This window comes from Schistocerca cancellata, chromosome 2, assembly GCF_023864275.1.
Source record: "Schistocerca cancellata isolate TAMUIC-IGC-003103 chromosome 2, iqSchCanc2.1, whole genome shotgun sequence".
NCBI lineage: Eukaryota > Metazoa > Arthropoda > Insecta > Orthoptera > Acrididae > Schistocerca > Schistocerca cancellata.
This window is the reverse complement of record NC_064627.1, coordinates 331105788-331129016: the sequence shown is the minus strand read 5'-3', so window position 1 is coordinate 331129016 and position 23229 is coordinate 331105788. Positions and strand designations below refer to the sequence as shown.

Here is a 23229-nt window from a genome sequence, read left to right as displayed (position 1 = left end):
GATTTGCAAGTGGACCCAAAAATTTGTCTTTTGGAAGTTGTGAACTTATAACTGAGCCAGCCAAGCAAACCTTATGAACTGACTCAAAGTTCCATTGTGACAGCTGTTTATGTCCATTCCTTCCAAACTTCACAGAGACTGTTCCACATGCTAAGAGGCTGAGACATCTACAAAAATGTCAGTCAAGAGTTGAACTTTACTGCCTCAGCACTGTAATTGAGATTAATATTTTTCTTTCAGTCATAGTGGAATATATGCCACATTAACTGGAAGACATTTAGGCTTCCTCTGTATCTCACATAATGGGAGATTCTTTGGGGAATTTACATATGAATTTAGCTTACAAATGCTTTACCTTTCTATGTAGCAGCAATATGAAACAAACTAATGAGAATGTTTGTGTCAGGGGGTTTGTTTGCTTCCACTGTCTAGACAGATTTACTGTCTTTGATGGTCTTGTCCATCTGGTTCCTAAACTTTAATCTTCCTTCCTACGTTTTGTGCAGGTTTTCAGTAAATCCATTCAGTTATTGTTTTAATGAAACACAGACTGGAAGGGAATAAAAATATTTAAATATTAATGGCATGATTGTTATTGTTCATCTTGTTATATATTCACACTCTAACCTCTAATCCTTATTATCTTTATTTTTTATTTTTTTATTTAAATGTGAAACAATTCACAGAATGTCTTGCTTGAGACATTCCCAACTAGTTGCAGAAATGATTCTTGGATGGGCTGTAAGATATCATAAAATCCCCTATTATGTTTCATAGGCACAACTGACTGACTTCTTTAGGCACAGCGGTTACACTGCTCAGTTTTGATCCAAGAAGAAAACACAGCTATGAACACACCAAATTCCATGACAAATAGCAAACATTTCCTGATTGGTAGCAGGTGAGATAGCTACACCACCTGTCAGATGATGAACCAAGAGTTTCGGCGCATGTGCAAAGGCTGCCAATCATACTGTGTACTGCCATCAGCTACACCAGTGCCCTCTGTCAGGAGATGAATGCCAATAGATGTGCCCACACTGGTGTGTGCCCATCATCACCATCATTATCCTAATACCTGTGTTGTCATCCAAATATCTATGGTGCAACTGGACTGTCAACCCTTTCATGATCAGTAGTTCACCTTTCTGGCTACTGTAATTTTAACATGGCAGGTGCTAGATCCCATGCTAACAAGTATCATTGTCTCCGTTCAGCAGATTTCTAGAGTTGCAAATTTCCATTGCATCTTTAATAATGCTAATCCAGTAATGAAGACATTGATTTGAGAAGTTTTGTAATGCATATTATGCCCCCTACTGAGAAGTTCAACACCTCTGGCTTCACTGGTATGACAATGTATGACACACTGCAGCTATAGAGAATCTTGTAGATATCAGGACCCTTTTTCATTGTATCTGAATTCTGAGTGTCAGTGGTGCACGGAAGACACATTTATCTGTATGTTCCTTCAGTGATCTTCCTATTTTAAAAGAAAAACCAGTGATGTATGACAAGATGGCCGCACCTCTTTGTTCTAGACTTTCTTCCAACTCATCACTTTGTCTAACACATGCTGGGTGTAAGACACAGCATATCTCCCATTCAGAATATCCATATGGTAGAGAGACAGCGTAGTTCATTGGACAAGCACCCTGAATCACATACAGCTCATAGTCTATGAACCGACATCCTAAGCATACCACTTCGTTGCGCAGGGCAGGTGACAGCTGTTGTCCTTAAGTGTATGTCCATGTGTGTAGGCTTATGATATATGGCATAACACGAGGTGCCATCCTTTTCTCTCTGCACCAACAAACTCAGGAATGGTAGTTTGCAATTTTTCTAAATCTCCATTATAAACTTGATTTTCGATTAAAGACAATATAGATACTGTGGAGCCAGTTTATAAAGGTGACAACTACATACCACAAAAAGCACACAGTTTGAGTGACAGCCTTTGTGCATGTGCTGAAGCCTTTGGTTCATCATCCAATAAGTGGTTTAGCTGTCTCTGCCACTACCGGTCAAGAAATCTTAACTGTTGGTCACATAATTTAGCGCATTCATGTGTGTGCATTTTCTTCTTTGACTGATGTGAACAGGGGACTTTGGTCACAGCTCAGCAATGTGTTTACTGGAGCTGAAGATATCAGTTGCACTGACAAAATATTGTGGGAATTTCACAATCACATCCAATTTCTTGCCTGAGAACAATTGATAAATTTCAGAGCTTCTCCATTCAGTAATCTTCTCTGCAAAATGGGTCTCATTCTGTACATCCCTCACATAAAAAAGTTATTTTAAAGCTTCTACAACAACTACAAATGCTCCTGTAATGGAAACACAATGAAAACATTACAGAGCATGTTTTACTCTCCATAGGACTAGATAGGGGTTCAAATGGTTGATAATTCTTCTGGACTAAGAAATATTATGCATATCCACAATGATGTTATTTCCTTCACACTGGACTTTGAGCTAACAATCTTTGTTCTTTCAAAACTATGATTTATAAAGTTACTTGAGCTGCGATCTTTTAATACAAGAGAATGGAATGTGTGCATTTCATGATACTTAACCCAAATGCAACATAGTAGTAATCCATCCAGAGTGCAGGCTGCAGTGTGATGATGAACTGAGATCCATTGGTGTGCCGTCCATCATTAGCCATAGAGAGCACTCCACGGCGATTATGGGAGATGCAGTAACTCTCATCAGGAAAGGTACGCCCATAGATGGACGCACCACCTCCTCCAATGCGGTTTTCAATATCTTTATGGAAATAACAGAAAGTTACTTCATTGCAAACATATAAATCATCACATTACTGATACATCACTCCTCTGTCAGGACCAATGTCTAATACTTATATAAGTGAAAGAGATGTTGTCATAAGACACTATGTTTGAGTACTTGTAACTACTATAAATAAAACACACTTATTAACACTGAGTGAATAATGGTGAAGGTATTTTATGAATATATTTGGGAATTACATTAAACGATATTGGATTGAAGTAATAAATTTCATGTGATTTCTACCAAATATTCCATAGGATCTTCTTGAGTTCATAGGATACATCATCTTACTGTGGCACACATCCCACCAGCATTTGGAGTTCCATAGAAGGTGTTCTCAACTACGGAGTTTTAACATGCAACTAGAACTATGTGGTTCTTGTTCGTGGATTTTGAGTTTGAATAATGTATTGTTTAGCTGTATCATGCAGATGTCATTTTGGATTCATTTGAATCATAGACTCTGCCGACATGGTGGGGGGGATCCGCGTATTTGTTGAGAGGCCAGACAAATTTATGGTTCCTGAAAAGGTCAGCAGCCTTTTCAGTAGTTGCAGGTGATGATTGACTGATTTGGCCTTCTAACAGCAACCAAAACAGCCTTGCTGTGCTGGTACTGTGGATGGCTAAAAGCAAGGGGAAACTACTGGTGTAATTTTGCACAAAGGCACAAAGTTCTACTGTATGGTTAAATGATGGTGGCAATCCTCTGGGGTATAATATTCTGGAGGTAAAATAGTGCACCATTTGGATCTCTGGTTGGGAACTAGTCAAGGAAATGTCATTAGGAGAAACAAAATTGGAATTCTATGGATCAGAGCATGGAATGTTAGATCCCTTAATTGTGCAGATAGTTTAGAAAATTAAAAAAGGAAAATCAATACATTGAAATCAGATATAGCAGGAACTACAGAAATTTGGTGGCAGGAGGAACAGGACTTCTGGTCAGGAGAATACAGGGTTATACATATCCAATCAGACAGAGGTAATAAAGAAGCAGGTTTAATAATGAATAAGAAAAGAGGAATATGAGTTTTATTTATTTAATGTAATCGTATGGCTTGAGCCTCCTGTCGGGCTGACCGTTCGCTGGGTGCCGGTCTTTCAATTTGATGCCACTTTGGCAACCTGCACTTGATGAGGATGATAGGATGATGATGAGGACAGCACAACACCCAGTCCCTGGGTGGAGAAAATTTCTCAACCTGCTGGGAATCGAACCCGGGCCCAGAGGATTGACAAAAATGTTCAAATGTGTGTGAGTTCTTAAGGGACCAAACTGCAGAGGTCATCGGTCCATAGGCTTACACACTACTTAAACTAACTTAAACTAACCTATGGTAAGAACAACACACACACCCATGCCCAAGGGAGGAAGACAAAAATTTAATTGTGATGGGTGGCTGGGATTTAGTAGTGGGAAAAGGAAGAAAAGGAGAAATAGTATGAGAATATGAACTGGGGGAAATGAGTGAAAGAGGAAGCCACCTGGCAGAATTTTGCACAGAGCATAATTTAATCATCACAAACACTTGGTTTCAGAATCATAAAGAAGGCTGTATACATGGAAGTGACCTGGAGACACTGGATTGTTTCAGATCAATTATACAACAGTAAGATAGAGATTTTGGAATAAGATTTTAAATAGTAGAGATTTTCTGGGGCAGATGTGGACTCTGACCAAAATGTATCAGTTATGAACAGCAAATTAAAGCTGAAGAGACTGCAAAAAGGTAGGAAATTAAGGAGATGGGACCTGGATAAGTTGAAAGAACTGGAGGTTGTTGAGAGTTCCAGAGGGAGCTTTAAGCAATGGATGACTACAACAGGGGAGAGGAACACGGTAGAAAAAGAAGGGTTAGCTTTAAGAAATGAAATAGTGAAAGCAGCAGAGGATCATATAGGTAAAAAGACCAGGTCTAGTAGAAATCCTTGGATAACAAAGGAGATATTGAATTTAACTGACGAAAGGAGAAAATTTAAAGATGCAGCAAATGAAACAGGTGAAAGAGGAAACTAGTCCTAAACAAAGAAGGGAAAACTGAAAGGAGGACCGTACATAGAAGGTTTATACAAGGGAGATAAACTTGAAAGCAGTGTTATATAAAGGGAAGAGGATGTAGATGCAAATGAGATGAGAGATATGATACTCTGAGAAGAATATTACAGAGCATTGAAAAGTCAGAACAAGGCCTCGGGAGTAGATGATATTCCATCATAATTATCAATAGCCTTGGGAGAGACAGCCATAACAAAATTATTCCATCTGGTGCGCAAGATGTATGACACAGGTGAAATGCCCTCAGACTTCGAGAAAAAAGTAATAATTGCAATTCCAAAGAAAGTAAGTGCTAATAGCTGTGAAAATTACCTAACTATCAGTTCACAAAATAATAACAAAAATTCCTTACAGGAGAGTAGAAAAATTGGTAGGAGTCAACCTCAGGTAAGATCAGTTTGAATTTCGAAGAAATGTAGGAACACATGAAGCAATACTGACCCTACAACTTACTTTAGAGGATAGGTTACAGAAAGTTGAACCTACATTTCTAGCATTTGCAGCCTTAGAGAAAGCTTTTGACAATGTTGACTGGAATACTCTTTTAGAAATTCTGAAGGTAGCAGTGGCAAAACAGGAACCAGAAGGCAGTTATAATGATCAAGGGGCATGGAAGGGAAACAGTGGTTGAGAAGGGAGTGAGATAGGATTGTAGCCTATCTCCAATGTTACTGAATCTGTACATGGGACAAGCAGTAAATGAAACCAAAGAAAAGTTTTGGGTAAGAATTAAAATCCCTGGAGAAGAAATACAAACTTTGAGGTTTGCTGATGACATTGTGATTCTATCAGAGACAGCAAAGGACTTGGAAGAGCAGTTGAACGGAATGGACAATGTCTTGAAAGGAGGATGTAAGATGAACATCGACAAAAGCAAAACAGGGATATTGGAATGTTGTCGAATTAAATCAAGTGATGCTGAGGTAATGAGATTAGGAAATGAGACACTTAAAGTAGCAGAGTAGTTTTGCTATTTGGGCAGCAAAATAACTAATGATGACCTAAGTAGAAAGGATATAAAATGTTGACTGGCAATGGTAAGAAAAGCGTTTCTAAAGAAGAGAAATTTTTTAACATCCAATATAGATTTAAGTGTCAGTAAGTTTTTTCTGAAAGTATCTGTATGGAGTGTACTCAAGTATGGAAGTGAAACATGGATGATAAACAGCTTATACAAGAAGAGAACAGAAGCTTTTGAAATGTGGTGCTACAGAAGAGTGCTGAAGATTAGATGGTTAGATCGCATAACTAATGAGGAGATTATGAATAGAATTGGATAGAAAAGAAATTTGGGGCACAACCTGAGTAGAAAAAAGGGATCAGTTGATAGAACACCTTCTGAGACATCACGGGGTCATGAATTTAGTACTTGAGGCAAGCTTTTGGGATAAAACTTGTAGCGGGACACCACAACATGAATATAATGAACAGATTAAGAAGGATGTAGTTATTTGGAGATGAAGAGGCTTGCACATGATAGAGTAGCATGAAGAGCTGCATCAAACCAGTCTTTGGACTGAAGATCACAACAAAAACAACATTTGAGGAAGTAAATGGCAATATTATTCACTAACATAATTAAGAATGAACTACATGATCCATTTTAGGCTTGTCCCACAGTGCACTTCCTCTATGAACAACCCATGTCAGTATGGTGTATAAAAGGACAGAGATAAGAGTGTATGAAAGGAGTTTCTTTAAATGATTGTTGATAATGAAGTGTGAAACTTAAAGCATTTTGGCATACCCTGAGTAATATTAGAAGTGATACCAGTAGCAATATTAAGTATCGCCATAATAACAGATTCTTCTGCTGGAAGGGCAACCACCATATGCAACCACATTGGTTCTTTTCAAAGAGTTCTGGTACCATTCTCTATTAAAACCAAAGAGATATCACACACAATAAAAACTTTACAGTTGACATCTGTATCTTTTATAGTCATTCAGGAGACACATGGAAGTGTAGATGAAGACCCTATGTAAATGATATATATCTTGTCATTGAAAGAACACATATGCAGTTTTCAACAAAGAATGACTTAACATTCTAAGCCAGTGATTGTCAAACTGTGGCCCATAGGCCATATGTGGCCCGAATCAGCTATTTGTGCAGCTCACAGTTCTCAGTTGCATTTTACGAGGGTTGCCCAGAAAATAATGCACCACATTTTTTTCTCAGCTTAAAACAATGCAACAAACGTAAATCATTATGTATGTATTGTTTGAAGTCTCCTGAGTGAGCATGCCAAGTTTCTGTCACTTCCGACGGATGGCGTAGCTGCAGGTCTCTTTCAAAATGGCATCTGTAAGTGATGTACATCACAAGCAATGTGCCATCATTGAATTTCTCACTGCAGAGAAAGAAACTGTGGGGAATATTCACAAACGCTTTTGCAAAGTCTGTGGAGCATCTGCTGTCAACAGAAGTACAGTTAGTCACTGGGCACAGAGGGTGAGTTCATGAGAATGCAGTTCAGCAGAGCTACACAATTCACAGCGGTCTGGGAGACCATCCACGGCTGTCACATCTGACACACCTGACCTTGCCTCCTCAGTCTTACACTTTTTTTGGGCCATTAAATGATGCCATTCATGGAAAACATTTTGAGGATGATGAAGAGGTGATTCTCACAGTGAAGCACTGGCTCCGCCACCAGGACAAGGACTGGTACCAACTGCGCATACACATCCTTGTATTGCGCTGGAGGAAGGCCATAGAACGGGATGGAGATTACGTGGAAAAATAGGGTGTGTAGATAAAACACCATTCTTTCATGTGTGTAATTCCCATTATGTTCACTAAAGAACTGTTGAAGAAACAAAATGCAGTGCATTACTTAATGGGCAACGCTCATGTAACAATAAGCATCTTTCAACTAATGGTAGAATCCAAAAACATCTACATATTAACAGCTTTTTAAGAGTGTCGTTTTCCTGCCCAGCTAAAGAGAGAGACAGAGGAGAGAAGAATATGATGACTTGCAGAGACAACATTTTAACTAACATTGGTGGATTTGGCCGTGAGCTAAGTGAACTTGCACCAGGGGCAGAGGAGTAAGTAGAGCAGCCATAATTGCATTGTTACAGGATGCGTGGGGCAGCAACTCATGGGCATGAGCCACTTGTACCAGTCGGCTACTAGTGTATAAATTTTGACACAGAAGTAACATGGATCTGTGAATGCGCATTACAGTCATCTATAATGCAGTACTTATTTGTAGCAAGGAACATAAAATTAATTTAGAGTGTTCTAATACAACACAGTGGGGTTACAAAACTATACAACAGGATTTTGGAATGGCTCACACTCTAAGATTAAAATATTCTGGAATAAAAAATACTGAATATTCTGAATATGAACAACTTTTGAAATATTAAGTTTTTGGAAAAAGTAAAATGTTTGTTTGAAACAGGAAAATGAGGGCTTCCAAATCTGCATGCACCTATACTCCAAAAATCACTGTGAAGTGCCTGACAGAGGGTATATCTTATTGTATCAGTCATCAGGGTTTCTTCCAGTTGCATTCATGTATGGAGAGTGGCTTTCAAAGTTTGGTGCTATAGAAGAATGCTGAGGATTAGATGAGTCAGTCACGTAATTAATGAGTAGGTAACGGAATAGAATTGGGGAGACAAGGAATTTGTCACAAAACTTGACCAAAAGAAATGATTGGTTGATAGGAAACATTCTAATACATCAAGAAATCACCAATTTAGTATGGGAGGGAAGTGCAGGTGGTAAAAATCATAGAGGCAGATCAAGAGATGAATGATATCAAGTATGATGTAGGTCATGATGCAGATTGGATGAGGTAACTACTATCAAATTCAATGTTTGTGCGTTGCACTTTAAAGAACTTGGCTGTCGTAAATCCCAGATGTATGAAGGATGCAGGATCATTTGTGCAAACACTTCAGTGAGTTGCCGGTGGTATGCGGTGCAATAAAAAAAAAAAGTTGCATTGACCGAGCCGTTACTACACAGGTCATACTGGCCAAAAATTGGCATCAAAAGGTGTGATGTCCATCGCAACCAAAGTTGCAATTCAGATAAATTGTAAACTTGGCTGCATATCCTGGACTGCAAAGATACCTCTCAGTGGTAAGATGATAACTGGATTTGATGTTTGTCATGACACAACAAACAAATCGAGTTCATATGAAGCTCTAGTGGCTTCCTTGGACAAATAAATGTCTAAATACTTCAGTGCAGTTGCATCACATGCTTCAGATGAAGAGCTGTCAAATGAAATAACAATCAATATCATAAAAGCTTTGTAAAAATACCAGCAAATGAACCAGGGTTCTCTCCCATGGCGAATATTCCTGTATCGTGATGGTGTGGCAGACGGGCAACTGCATTATGTTTTTGGACATGAGGTGGCCTTGTTGAAGCAGAGTCTGTAGTAAGTATCTGGTTCTGCAGAATCATAATGACAGAAAGAATAAATACAATGTTGTTCCTGAAACAAGGAAATCCCCCACCGAGAACAATTGTGGATGATGTAATCACAAATCCTAGCTGGTATGATTTTTTTTCCCCATATTATCTCAGAGTGTAGGATGATAGAATAGTTTTAAGATTTTGAAGGAATTCAGTGCAGGAAAACTATTATGGAAGAAAAAACACTGAAAACAAATCAGGATACGGAGGTCATCACTCCGCCCTTTAACTCAGAACATTAATGTTACTGGGGGATAGATGACTCTGCCCAGGTCCCATCAATCTGATATCAACTTTTCTTGAGTACTGGCAGACCAGTATTTCTCTTTAAATTTCTTTTGAAAGTCTCCCCAAGACGAAAAGTTCTCAAATTTCACAGTATCCTATTCTGATGCCTCCACTAGTAGGTAACCTACAGTGAATTCAATCTTTTTAGAATCTTTCCAATTCTTTGGCAAAGCTCGGTTGAATCTTCTAAAAAAATAGGTTGGATGTACTTCTCTATTGGGCTTGAATTTAGGTAATTGCCTGGATAATCCTGAATTAGCCCCCCATTGTAGATCAGTCATTACTGCACTAGTTAATACCACATTAGGTGAAGTTACCCTTTTGTCTACTTTATCCTGGATAAGTTTGAATTCTTTCCACAGGTCATCTATATCCTTCTTAGTATCACTAAGGTCTCAAGATAGAATAGGAGATACATTCCTTGATGTTACTCTCGCGGCAACTTTTCGATCTATCATTTCCTCCATCTGTTCCTCCAAACCACTTACATTTATGATGTTGGAGTTCGCTAATTTCTCTTTGAATTTCCTTTCCACATTGTCTACTCATGTATTAACACCTGTAATTTGTGATTGGGTTATTGGCATTAACTTGTGTTGCTTATCGACACCCTCTTTCAGAGTACTTAATCCTTGCTTTACGGCATTAAATTTAACATTACACACGTTCTCAAATGATCCTAACTTTTCATTGATCTCTGATTCTACACTATTACATTTATCCTCAATATTCAATTCTAATCTTTTTGTCAAATCATCCTGAAAATTATCATTCTGTTTCTGATTGAAGTCAGTAAACATTTGATTTACATGAATGGTCAGGGAATTAGTCAATTCATTCCTTAAATCTAATTTCAAATTCTCTACTTTACTATTTAAGGTGTCAAATTCAGAAATTCAGTCTTTAAAGCATTCATGCCTTCACATAGATTACTAAATTCTCTGCTCCGTGAGTCTACTTTAGCAACTACCCTAGATTTGTTGTCTGGCCATTTAATTGGGAATTTAATTGGGAATGTACTGAGTCTAGTTTTTCACTTTAAGTTGTATTTAGCTCCTTATTTAGAGCAGCATTTTGAGCATTTGAAGCTTCACTCTGGGCATCTAATTAAGAATTTACTGAGCCTATTTCTTTACTTAGAGTCACATTTAAAGCTGCATTCTGGGCATTTAATTGAGCACTTAATTCTTTCCTTAAAGCCTCATTCTGAGCATATGACTGCAGACTTTGAGCTTTGATTAGACCAGTCAGGTGCTTCTTTGGTAACTTTCATAGCCATGGCTGGTTCTGAAGTTTCCCCAACTTGCTGTACGTTATCCATACTTTTACAAACTTTAGACCTCGTGAGCATTTAAAGATTAACTTTAAATATAATAACTACACTATTAAAGTTCACTCAACAGTTTGTACTACTTTGTACTAAAACAATGAAGTTCTGTTATATGCTTACCCACTGTAGAATTTGTGATGCGTCAGTGAGCGGATGTGGAGGCAGGTCAGCACCGGTGATCAGCAACCGCTGCCGGCGACGTCGGATGTTGATTTCCGCATCTCCATCCCCATAATGTGTGCAATAACTATCCACTCCCTACACCAGATCTTCTTAATCAAAATGATCTAGGCATATTTCTTCTTAGAGAAACAGATTCTTCTCTATTTCTCAATTCAAAAATTTTTTTTTTGCATACTCTAGTATGTTCCGATGTCGCAGAGTAAATTCTTTGTCATGTTTCATTTAGTTGCTACGGGGCAACTTAATCTTCTTTTCTCATTTTTTGGTCTTAAAATTCCTGTTTTTCCAGTCCTGTTTCACTGATCACCACATTCTAATGGTTAAGATGACTTAAAGTGTTGAAATATATAAAGTGTAGTGAAGTATATAAAGTGTTGAAGTATATAAGCAGTATATAAGCAAAGTTCCACTTCTTTTCCGAGATGACTTACTTGAGATGCTCAGCCAACCTTCCTCGCTGGTTAGCCTGCTGCTGCAAACTCTCTTTCACTTCTTCTCCGAAGTATGCTGCTAGGTACAGGAATTTCTTAAAACTCTTTCTACTTATAAAAATAAGTAGACACATCAAGTTTCATTTGCTTCAATTAACAACATATATTTTAACTTCAGACATTTTACAATACTGTTTCATAAGCCTCTTGTGTCTCCAAGCATTAGACACAAAATAAGTTACATGTGGGAGAAAGTTGGCTTAAAAACCATGTCCATTCTCAGTACGAGATCAGAATATATGTCTTCCCTTCACCAAAGCTAAGACAAAAGTTTTTAATGGTTCTTTTACAACTGTTCACATTGCTATGACAATGGACAAAACACAAGTAGAACAGAGTACCATAAACACTCCATGGTCTTCTGTCCACTTTCACTAAACTTCCACGGATCGACTGACAAGTACTTATTGGTGCAGTTCGACTGCCGCGTCTACATTCTGCTCACGACTCATTTCCAACCTGCACACACAAACATGTGACATGCTGTAGGTAGGATTCCACTCTCTCGCACTCTTATCTAAAATATCATGTGTTCGAGTTGGTAGACGGCCGAGTGGTTCTAGAATTTACGCAGAAATTCTCGAATTATTACATATCCCTACCCCCCTCAGGTCAAACACACAATATTTTATACATAACCATTATGTACATAATATCACACATGACAACATTTTACAGTTTACATTTTAGCAGTATACATTTCTTACATAGGTTTATATATACATGTTACACTTCAATAATGACCCTGTGATTTCTCTAGAACAATCTTTAGCTGAGTGTTTCTTTATTTTATTCTCACTTTACTTTGATATCAAGACGTGAGTATTCATTCATGGTTTAGTAAGCTTGACTAGTATCCTCATTCCAATTGTAAACTTCAGGTGTTCATGACACTTGAATATTCTATTTTCTGTTCTCATTCTTTGTATTAGTTTGTAGCTTGTAGTTTTGAGGAACTCTGGGTGAAATGAAAGTGTTCTTTTGACATTTATTGATTTATATGGAACATAATAATGCTAGTTGTGCATAGAATTCAAACTTTCCAGAATATTCCCTATAAAATTTTGTAACTTTTGTCATGATACTGTCCCCTTTTCCTAGGATCAGTACCTATACCTTGCTTGTCGGTTGACCTTATGAAAGCACTTCTTCTTTCCATTTTGGTAGGTATGCCCCTTTATAAAACATTCCTATTTTTTAGGCCACAGGTCGTCCTATCTCCATGTAGGTATGCCTGTCCTTTATTTAGTAAATGCCGGGTGCGCCCCCCTTAGCCTTTCTGAGTAGGCCTCATGGTTCATTACCCCAGTATATGTTCCCATGAATACTATATTTAAGTATTCCCTGGTAAAGCTACAAATCTATTCTACACTTGCATTTACTTTTTAATACACCTTTTACTCCCTAGAGCCCACCTATACTTCTCAAATTCTATACTCTCCATAGATAATATGTCTATATACACTATTTAAGTCCCACTATCCTACAATCCATCAATTCCTCAGAGTATTAATTACACTGACTTTTCTTAAATGACTATCACTATTAATTCCACTCTAGCTTATGTTCTCTTTCTTTGCTCATGCCTCTTCCTTGTCTATCCCCTGCTGACTACTGCTTTATAGTTATTCCACTAACTCACATGCTTTTGTCTCTCTTTGTGCATGAGTTGATCGCCTCTATTCTCTCTTTATATAAACTCCTTCATATATATAGGGTAAGGTGGGGTAAATCCAACCTATTAATTTCTTGTGCTATAAAACGCTTATCCAAGGTCAGATCTTAACGTTATATACATTAAATTATAGGTAATATACAGGAGGGACTTTTCGCAATATATTTTTGTTATATCATCAATATTTTTTGAGACATCTGTATTTTAAGAAATGGACATTTTTGCCATTTGCAAAAATGGTGGGGTAAATCTGACCCCTATTTGTTTGGCTGATTTTGCACAGAAATATTTCTATATGAACGTTTTTTTGGGAAATAATTATAAGCAATTATGTTTCTTACATAAATGAACAAAATTTATTAAAAAAAAATAACAATGTTAGGGAACTAAATGTACTGAAAGGTAAATGAATGTAAATTTTATCTGAAAAAAGATGATTTCATTGAAAGAGAAGAATTAATTGATTAATCTGAGTCTGATTGGCTATCGAAATAACTTATTTGTAAACATTTGGTTCAATTTGAATGTCTGGTTGGCTGTGGCATTGATGGTTGTTCAGTATTTGTTTGATTATTGGACTTTTTTTCGGTAACCTTTTTTGCCTTATTGGCTTTATTGCTGGCCTTCTTTGTTTGCTTTGCTAACCAGTTTTGCTCAGCTTCTGCCAATTCAGAAATGGTTTCATCTGAGGTAAGGACGGATGTTCAGCCAGGCTTATGGCCACATTTTGTTCCTCAGTGAGGTGGTGTGCACAGAAACGGATGAACCGATTGCAACATTTCGTTTGAACTGGATGTTGATGTTGTTGGTGTTGAAGCAGCAAGTGGTGGCTTCAATGGAATGTCATCCTCTTGTTAATGATCATCACCATCATCAACATCCAGAGTGACTTTTACCAGCGGCCGATCAATTGTTTCACTCGGCACAACATCGATGTCCTGGAAAATTTGTGGGTCGATTGGCCAAATGCCACTTGCACAGAATCCAGCTTTAATGTTAGTTTCCATGGCAACAATTTCCAGTGCTCAAAGATTTGGATCGTCTGGCCAGGATGCATCTGAACAAAGTTGAGACATTGCTGGTTCATCGATGTTTTGAATGGTCCAAATACTGCAACACCAAGCTGTTGCAATCGATGCGAGCAATGAGGCAGAAACAACACCGCATGAATCGCATTTGTTTGGCAGTATTGCAACACTGCTAATGACCTGTGGCTTTCATGGTTATCCATGAATAGCAACACCAGCTCGTCTGGCGAGCAATGCATGAAGGCATTGAAATGCTTTAAAAAGTCCAGAAATAGTTCATTCGTGATCCATCCTGATGGATGTGTCCCGCCAACGCAACCTGTTGGGCCACCATTCAAAAAATGTGGTTGGAAGTGGGCTCATGGAAACACAAAATATGGTGGCATCCACATTCTGATATTCTGATGTCTGAGACAGGCAAAAGCGCTGTCACCACTTTCCCCTTCTCGGCTGAAGTGATTTGCCCACATGTCGGTTGTTGCCATGATGAGTAATCACTCGGACAGACCAATGCACCATTGTGATGCCAGTTTCATTGACATTCCAAATATTGTGTGGATCAAATGGCTGTGTGTTCATCACAGGTCGATAGTTTTTAAAAAAAATTGGCCACATTATGTTGATTGAACACATTTGCTCTTGCCAAACTGTTTGCTTCTGGCTTTCACAACAAAAGTGCCATTGCATAAATCTGCAGAACCAATCTTGTCCCACTTTTGATTCCATTTTCCATTAATCATAGACATTGGCTTTTAGATGTATGGTGAATTTGAATTTAATGATCTGGGCTGGTTGCTCATCAAACCAAGGAAAACATCAGAAGCATGCTTCAAATAGTCTTCTAAAGCATTTTCTTGTCCTGCAGTGAGCACCTATGAAAAAAGAAGTCGAAAAAGTAAAGAGAAATGTAATAAAATAGGTAAAAAATTTGCTTTGTATAATAAAACCAACAAGATGAAAGTCAAAAACATTTGCAATCTTACTGTGCTACGGCCTGCAGAAGCAACAACAATATCATTCAAATTGACTTCTTTACATTGCATATTCACTTCATTAGCATGGCGGTGCAACAGCAATGCCTATCGCGGAATGTTAAAATCATGAGCAACAGCTCAAAACGACATTCCCATCTGCACTACAGCAATTGCTTGGCGAATATCGTTTTGATTGCCTTTTGTTGTTTTTCGTTTGTAATTTCATACCATTTTCCTAAAAATAAACAAAAATTCACTTTGTTTACATAAATAAATAATTCCATACACATAAACAACAACAAAAAATGCGGTCGGATTTACCCACCATTTAGCGATCGGATTTACCTCACCATGCCATTTTTCATTTAACACACATAGAAACAATTTACATGAAATTTCCAACAAAACTGATGCATACACTGAATAGGTCACTAAATACACTACACAAATCACTTACAGTTTATTTTGTGATCATTTTATTTAATAAGGTAAATCTAATGATGCAATTTGCACTAAATTGAAACAATAGAAAACACATTTGTTGTCTTTTGATTGGATAAATGTCAAATGCGGCAAAGCTGTCAATGTGACAGTTTTGTTATTTTGAATGGTCTATATGGTAACACTAATGTGAAATTGATCTGCTTTGCCATTTCTCACAAATAGGGGGCAGTCGGGTTTACCCACCTGGTCAGATTTACTCCACCTTACCCTACCTACAAAAAATAAAAAAAGCAGTGTAGAACTGACATAGTGTGTGTGTCTATATATATATATAATAGAGGGAAACATTCCACATGGGAAAAATATATCTAAAAACAAAGATGATGTGACTTACCAAATGAAAGCGCTGGCAGGTCGATAGACACACAAACAAACACAAACATACACACAAAATTCAAGCTTTCGCAACCAATGGTTGCTTCATCAGGAAAGAGGGAAGGAGAGGGAAAGACGAAAGGATGTGGGTTTTAAGGGAGAGGGTAAAGAGTCATTCCAATCCCGGGAGCGGAAAGACTTACCTTAGGGGGAAAAAAAGGACAGGTATACACTCGCACACACACACATATCCATTTTACATTTTACAAATGTCTGCTTGTGTCTGTGTATGTGCGGTTGGATATGGGTGTGTGTGTGCAAGTGTATACCTGTCCTTTTTTCCCCCCTAAGGTAAGTCTTTCCGCTCCCAGGATTGGAATGACTCCTTACCCTCTCCCTTAAAACCCACATCCTTTCGTCTTTCCCTCTTCTTCTGTTGGTTGCGAAAGCTTGAATTTTGTGTGTATTTGTGTTTGTTTGTGTGTCTATTGACCTGCCAGTGCTTTCGTTTGGTAAGTCACATCATCTTTGTTTTTAGATATAAAACAAAGATGCTGTGACTTACCAAACGGGAAAGCGCTGGTAGATAGACACAATAAAAACACACAAAGATGAAAGGATGTGGGTTTTAAGGGAGAGGGTAAGGAGTCATTCCAAGCCCGGGAGCGGGAAGACTTACCTTAGGGGGAAAAAGGACAGGTATACACTTGCACACACACACATATACATCCGCAGACATACAGACACAGACAGACATATGTAAATGCAAAGAGGTTGGGCAGGGATGTCAGTTGAGGTGGAAGTACAGTGGCAAAGATGTTGTTGAATGACAGGTGAGGTACAAGCGGTGGAAACTTGAAATTAGTGAAGGTTGAGGCCTGGTGGGTAACAGGAAGAGAGAATATATTGAAGGGCAAGTTCCCAGGAATTTCTCACTTCCAGCCTTGCCTCTCAATCCTTCTTGAAAAACCTTAATCCTACTCCCAAAATCACCACAGCTGAAGACCGGGCTATCCATGATCTGAAGGCTGACCGATCCATCATCATTTTTCCGGCTGACAAGGGTTCCATGACCGTGGTACTTGATCGTTGGGAGTATGTGGCTGAGGGACTGCGTCAGCTTTCAGACAACACTACATACAAAGTTTGCCAAGGTAATCCCATTCCTGACGTCCAGGCGGAGCTTCAAGGAATCCTCAGAACCTTAGGCCCCCTACAAAACCTTTCACCTGACTCCATCAACCTCCTAATCCCACCGACACCCCGCACCCCTACCTTCTACCTACTTCCTAAAATTCACAAACCCAATCATCCCGGCTGCCCCATTGAAGCTGGCTACCAAGCCCCCACAGAATGTATCTCTGCCTACATGGATCAATACCTTCAACACATTGCATGCAGTCTCCCATCCATCACCAAAGACACCAACCACTTTCTCGAACGCCTGGAATCCTTACCCAATCTGTTACCCCCAGAAACCATCCTTGTAACCATTGATGCCACTTCCTTATGCACAAATATCCCACACATCCAGGGCCTTGCTGCGATGGAGCACTTCCTTTCACGCCAATCACCTGCCACTCTACCTAAAACCTCTTTCCTCATTACCTTAGCCAGCTTCATCCTAACCCACAACTTCTTCACCTTTGAAGGCCAGACATACCAACAATTAAATGGAACAGTCATGGGTACCAGGATGGCCCCCTCGTATGCCAACCTATTTATGGGTCACTTAGAGGAAGCCTTCTTGGTTACTCAAGCCTGCCAACCCAAAGTTTGGTACAGATTTATTGATGACATCTTCATGATCTGGACTCAAAGTGAAGAAGAACTCCAGAATTTCCTCTCCAACCTAAACTCCTTTGGTTCCATCAGATTCACCTGGTCCTACTCCAAATCCCATGCCACTTTCCTTGACATTGACCTCCATCTGTCCAATGGCCAGCTTCACACATCCGTCCACATCAAACCCACCAACAAGCAACAGTACCTCCATTTTGACAGCTGCCACCCTTTCCATATCAAACAGTCACTTCCCTACAGCTTAGGTCTTCGTGGCAAATGAATCTGCTCCAGTCCTGAATCCCTGAACCATTAGACCAATAACCTGAAAACAGCTTTCTCATCCCACAATTACCCTCCTGACCTGGTACAGAAGCAAATAGCTAGAGCCACCTCCTCATCTCCTCAAACCCAGAACCTCCCACAGAAGAACCCCAAAAGTGCCCCACTTGTGACAGGATACTTTCTGGGACTTGGTCAGACGCTGAATGTGGCTCTCCAGCAGGGATACGACTTCCTCAAATACTGCCCTGAAATGAGATCCATCCTTCATGAAATCCTCACCACTCCACCAAGAGTGTCTTTCCGCCATCCACCTAACCTTCGTAACCTCTTGGTTCATCCCTATGAAATCCCCAAACCACCTTCCTTACCCTCTGGCTCCTACCCTTGTAACCACCCCCGGTATAAGACCTGTCCCATGAACCCTCCCACCACCACATACTCCAGTCCTGTAACCCGGAAGGTGTACACGATCAAAGGCATAGCCACGTGTGAAAGCACCCACGTGATTTACCAACTGAAATGCCTACACTGTGAAGCGTTCTATGTGGGAATGACCAGCAACAAACTGTCCATTCACATGAACGGACACAGGCAGACAGTGTTTGTTGGTACTGAGGATCACCCTGTGGCTAAACATGCCTTGGTGCATAGCCAGCACATCTTGGCACAGTGTTACACTGTCCAGGTTATCTGGATACTTCCCACTGACACTAACCTATCTGAACTCTGGAGATGGGAACTTGCCCTTCAATATATTCTCTCTTCCCCTTACCCACCAGGCCTCAACCTCCGCTAATTTCAAGTTGCCACCGCTCGTACCTAAAACCACAAAAAAAAAAAAAAAAAAAAAAAAAAAAAAAAAAAAAAAAAAAAAAAAAAAAAATAAAAAAAAATAAAAAAAAAATAAAAAAAACTCTGCCCACCCTCTTTGCATTTACATATGTCTGCCTGTGTCTGCATATGTGCGGATGGATATGTGTATGTATGCGCGAGTGTATACCTGTCCTTTTTTCCCCTAAGGTAAGTCTTTCCGCTCCCAGGATTGGAATGACTCCTTACCCTCTCCCTTAAAACCCACATCCCTTCATCTTTCACTCTCCTTCCCTCTTTCCTGATGAAGCAACCTTGGGTTGCAAAAGCTTGAAATTTGTTGTCCCCCCCCCCTCCCCCCCCCCCATATACACACATTCTTTCCCCAACAACACCTGGTGGTTCTCACATCGCAACAGGTAATTTCAATGTTTGTGTATAAGGGTATTCTTGTGTGTATGTGGATGTGTGTTTGTGTAGTCTGATTCTTCAGCCTTCTTATCTAAAGATAAGATGTAGGTTATGAGAAACCACAGAAACCAGTAAGGACTTGAGCAACAGAATTTAGTGAATATGGAAAGAGGGAAAAAAATAGACAAGTCCTCAAATGAGAAGTAAGAAAGGAAAAAAATAGACGTGGTTGCTAAGATCGAAGAGACTGGGTGGGAGCTTACAAGTCACTTTACAGACTTTAGCTTCTTTCCAAGGACACTTGGGGCAGTATTTTGCAGTTAATAGCTGACTTTGTGCTGAGTTCGTACCAACACAGGTCCACAGTTATGCATCAGTCAGTAGTTTGTGTAATGTTTATTTAAACAAACTTTCAGTTTGGTCACAAATAGTGTGTCTCAGCTGTAGTGATTTTTAGTAGCTCACCACATCATCATCTTCACAGTTAGTTATTCTGCATGTAGGGAACTGGATGCTGACACTGAGGAATGCAACCACGCTCAAAACAATTGAGATCTAAGATCAGTAATTGTGATAGCATGTTTAATTCAAATAACAATGGTAGGGTCTTACTCCACATAAGTTTAAATTCTTTAACCATCGAACTATTCTTTTGATAATCCAGATGTGAGCATTTTGGAAATTTATAAAATTTGCTGCAGTAATTGTCAAATGCAACCTAAGAAAGTGCATGTTTTTTGCAGAAAATTATAAATATTTAGCTAATATCCCTTTTGGAAAGTCCTTACAACACATCAGGCTGCCACAGAAAAACTACCAAAATTCAAAAATTAGAAAGAAGTCCTATGAGAGACAAAGTATATTATTATTCAAAATTCATAGTCCATGTCACAGATACTAGTTATCTAGTTAATGGCCTGTAAAAACAGGCATTATTATAATAGGATAAGGGGTTATGAAGGGATTATATCCAGGTAACTCGGTAAACAGTAAAATTATCAATAAATATGAGTTGTGACTCAAGGGAAATGGTTCACTGGGAAACTGAGATTCTCTGTTTGGCAAGCTGCACACCCACCCCACCCCCGCACCCCCTTTACTGAGCCATCTTTACAGAAATAGGGATGCTACAGCTTGTGGCAGTACCTGTTGTTATTCAAGGTAGCAACATGTCCCACATCCTTTCTACCGGGCCAATGAAAGATGGTCATGTAGAAACCTTAATTTATGGTAGTAATGACAGAGGACAGACCACATAATGTGCATAAATAAATTTTTTTATTTATGTGCAGATACAAAACACAAATGTAAGCACAGTAGAACCACAAGGTGCAACAAAAACACATTTGCTTAAAATGTGACATGACCGCATGCCTCAACAGAGAAGTCAGTGTATGTATGTGGACATCACAATACAACACATAATGCCATGCATCCTTGAATCTTGTTGATTTTTTAAGTGTCTTATAACACCCAATGCCTAGACATTAAATAATTTATATCTCTATTATGAGTAGGAAGCTATTGCAAAATAACTTTTTCAGTTACATTATTCAGTTATTAGACAAAAATCAATACACAACAACACTATGTACAGCTTACCACCTCCTTGAAGCCAACCCATCTTGACAACTCTGTGAATGAGTGTATTCTTATAGTGTAAAAGTATACCTTCGTCATTTCCACCCTTCTCACCAGTGCACAAGCACTTGAAATTCTCACAAGTCACTGGTAGCAGATCAGAATACAACTGAAATTAATATTTGAATTACGAATTTTTAACAATAAAAAGTCATAATTTAATTCTAGTTACACAGTAAATTACATAACACACAGCGTAATTACCTAATCGAGATTGCTAATAACAATTGCATTAAATGTTGTAATGGTTAGTATAGTGTGATGGAAAGAATCATCACCACCAGGTTCCAGATGGCAAGAAAAGGAAAGGTGGTGTCTTTCATTCCAGTCAACAGATTACGAAACAGTTTGCTGCATTAATATCCTGATCTCCCCGTGGAATGGGGTCGTAAAATGATACTGATTCTTGTCTTAAATAGGGTGTGATGTTATAAGCTTAAGGAGAAAATTTCTCAAACTAATGTAATGCTGCATTATGTAGGACCTAAATTCAGTTCTTTTTCATTATTAGACAGGCAAAATGTATTCTTTCTTTTAGTTTAACAAAAATGGGTCAGCAGCACTTAATACTTTCTATAGTTGCAAACATGATGGTAGACATTTTGTGAAATTCTGTCAGTCATGAATCCCATCATTGACCCATTCTACCAGAACGATTTTTCCAGTCAGTGCAAACACTCAACTTTTGTGAATACATTGGTACAATATAATTGTTATCAAAATGGAGCATGGCAAAACTCAACTCCTGTGAATACATTCTCAAAATTGAACTGATATCAAACCAATGTGCTGGAATTTAAAATTCTTATTCATTATATTGTAAGGTTTTAATATCAAAAATATGGCTGATCATGGTATCAACTGCTCAACAATTTTATTTGATGGAGTTGATGATAGTCATCTGTTGTGAATAGTAAATATTATTTACAGTTTTGAATATGTATTTCCATTTGTAAATGGTGTTACTGTTTAATAGTTACTGAAGTAGGATAACTACCCATAATTGGACCTGACTCAGTTGTTGACTCAAAAATATTCTGGACGAATTACAGTAGGTGAGCAAAAAGTTTGCCGGTCACATCAAGGACAACACTGGATGCATGGGCAGATAGATTTGTCACTGTGGAGTGTGGGGAATTGATAGGGGGAATTTTTTCTTGTCTGGCTTCTGGTACTAATAACTGTGAAATGCGTTTTATTCACCCCATAACATAAAGAATTTCAGATCATAAGTCTTATGTACAGGAGACATGCCAAGGTTATAATTTACTTATTTAAAATTTTGTCAAGCTTACAATGTTACGTGCTGAATATTTTATACAAAGTTCTTTCAATCACAATTTCAGAATTTTGCATCCATTATAACTAGCATTAGTTTTTATTTCTTTTTCAGGATCCAGCTCAAAGTATCACTTCATCCTTCATGAAATCTTCCACAGAATAGTAGCACCTTTAAACTACAAAATTGCATAAGTTGCTTTTTACAATATTTAGAGCTATGTTATTGTGCTACACCCTTTTATTTTGTTGTGAATATTCATGGCAATATATTGAGGAGTCTGAGTATACAATTTTAAGTGATGTGAAATGAGCATAAAGTTTTTTTTATGTTGTGTGAGTCTCATACCATTAAGCCACTGTGGTATAAATTTCAAACAGAAGTAACAAGGATTCATGAACATGCATTATAGAGACACTCATCCTCAAATGCAGTACGCATTTGTAGCAAGGAACATGACATTAAACTAATGCTGTTGTAGTACAATGCAGTGAGTACAAGAAAAATGACATTCACAACATTTAGTAACCATTTATGATTGTGTCTCATATTGCATAATGCATTTAAATATATGTACAATTACTGTTATTAATCAATTAATCATCCACTTGCAGAGACAACACAACAGCACTTCATCAAGCAATAACAGTATCATAACTATGGGGGCTGCGGGAGGCAGCAATTTGAAGCAGAATGGTGCTAACTTTCAATGGTCAGTACTTAAGAGGCCAGTGGCCAAGTTGTCACGATCTCACTATAGCTAGTCTACTGACTGCTCCTCATAAGATACTGATTTAAAAAGGTTACCAGTTGATGATAAAATCAGTATATTTTTCTGACTGAGGTGTCGTCCTACAGTCTCATTATTCGGTCCCGAGCAAAAAAGTTTGCGGCCTCTGTCAAATAATGCATTTTTACACAAAGT

General features: G+C 38.5%; 1 protein-coding gene across 1 annotated transcript; it reads right to left on the bottom strand.

Moving 5' to 3' along the window:
• Positions 1-20933: 20933 nt before the first annotated feature.
• LOC126153778 (peptidyl-prolyl cis-trans isomerase 1-like) lies at positions 20934-21782 on the bottom strand. The gene is made up of 3 exons (XM_049916093.1): positions 21674-21782; positions 21366-21460; positions 20934-21134 (listed from the first exon to the last, which is right to left on the bottom strand). The coding sequence occupies exons 1-3, from the start codon at positions 21780-21782 to the stop codon at positions 20934-20936; spliced, it is 405 nt and encodes a 134-aa protein (XP_049772050.1).
• Positions 21783-23229: the final 1447 nt, after the last annotated feature.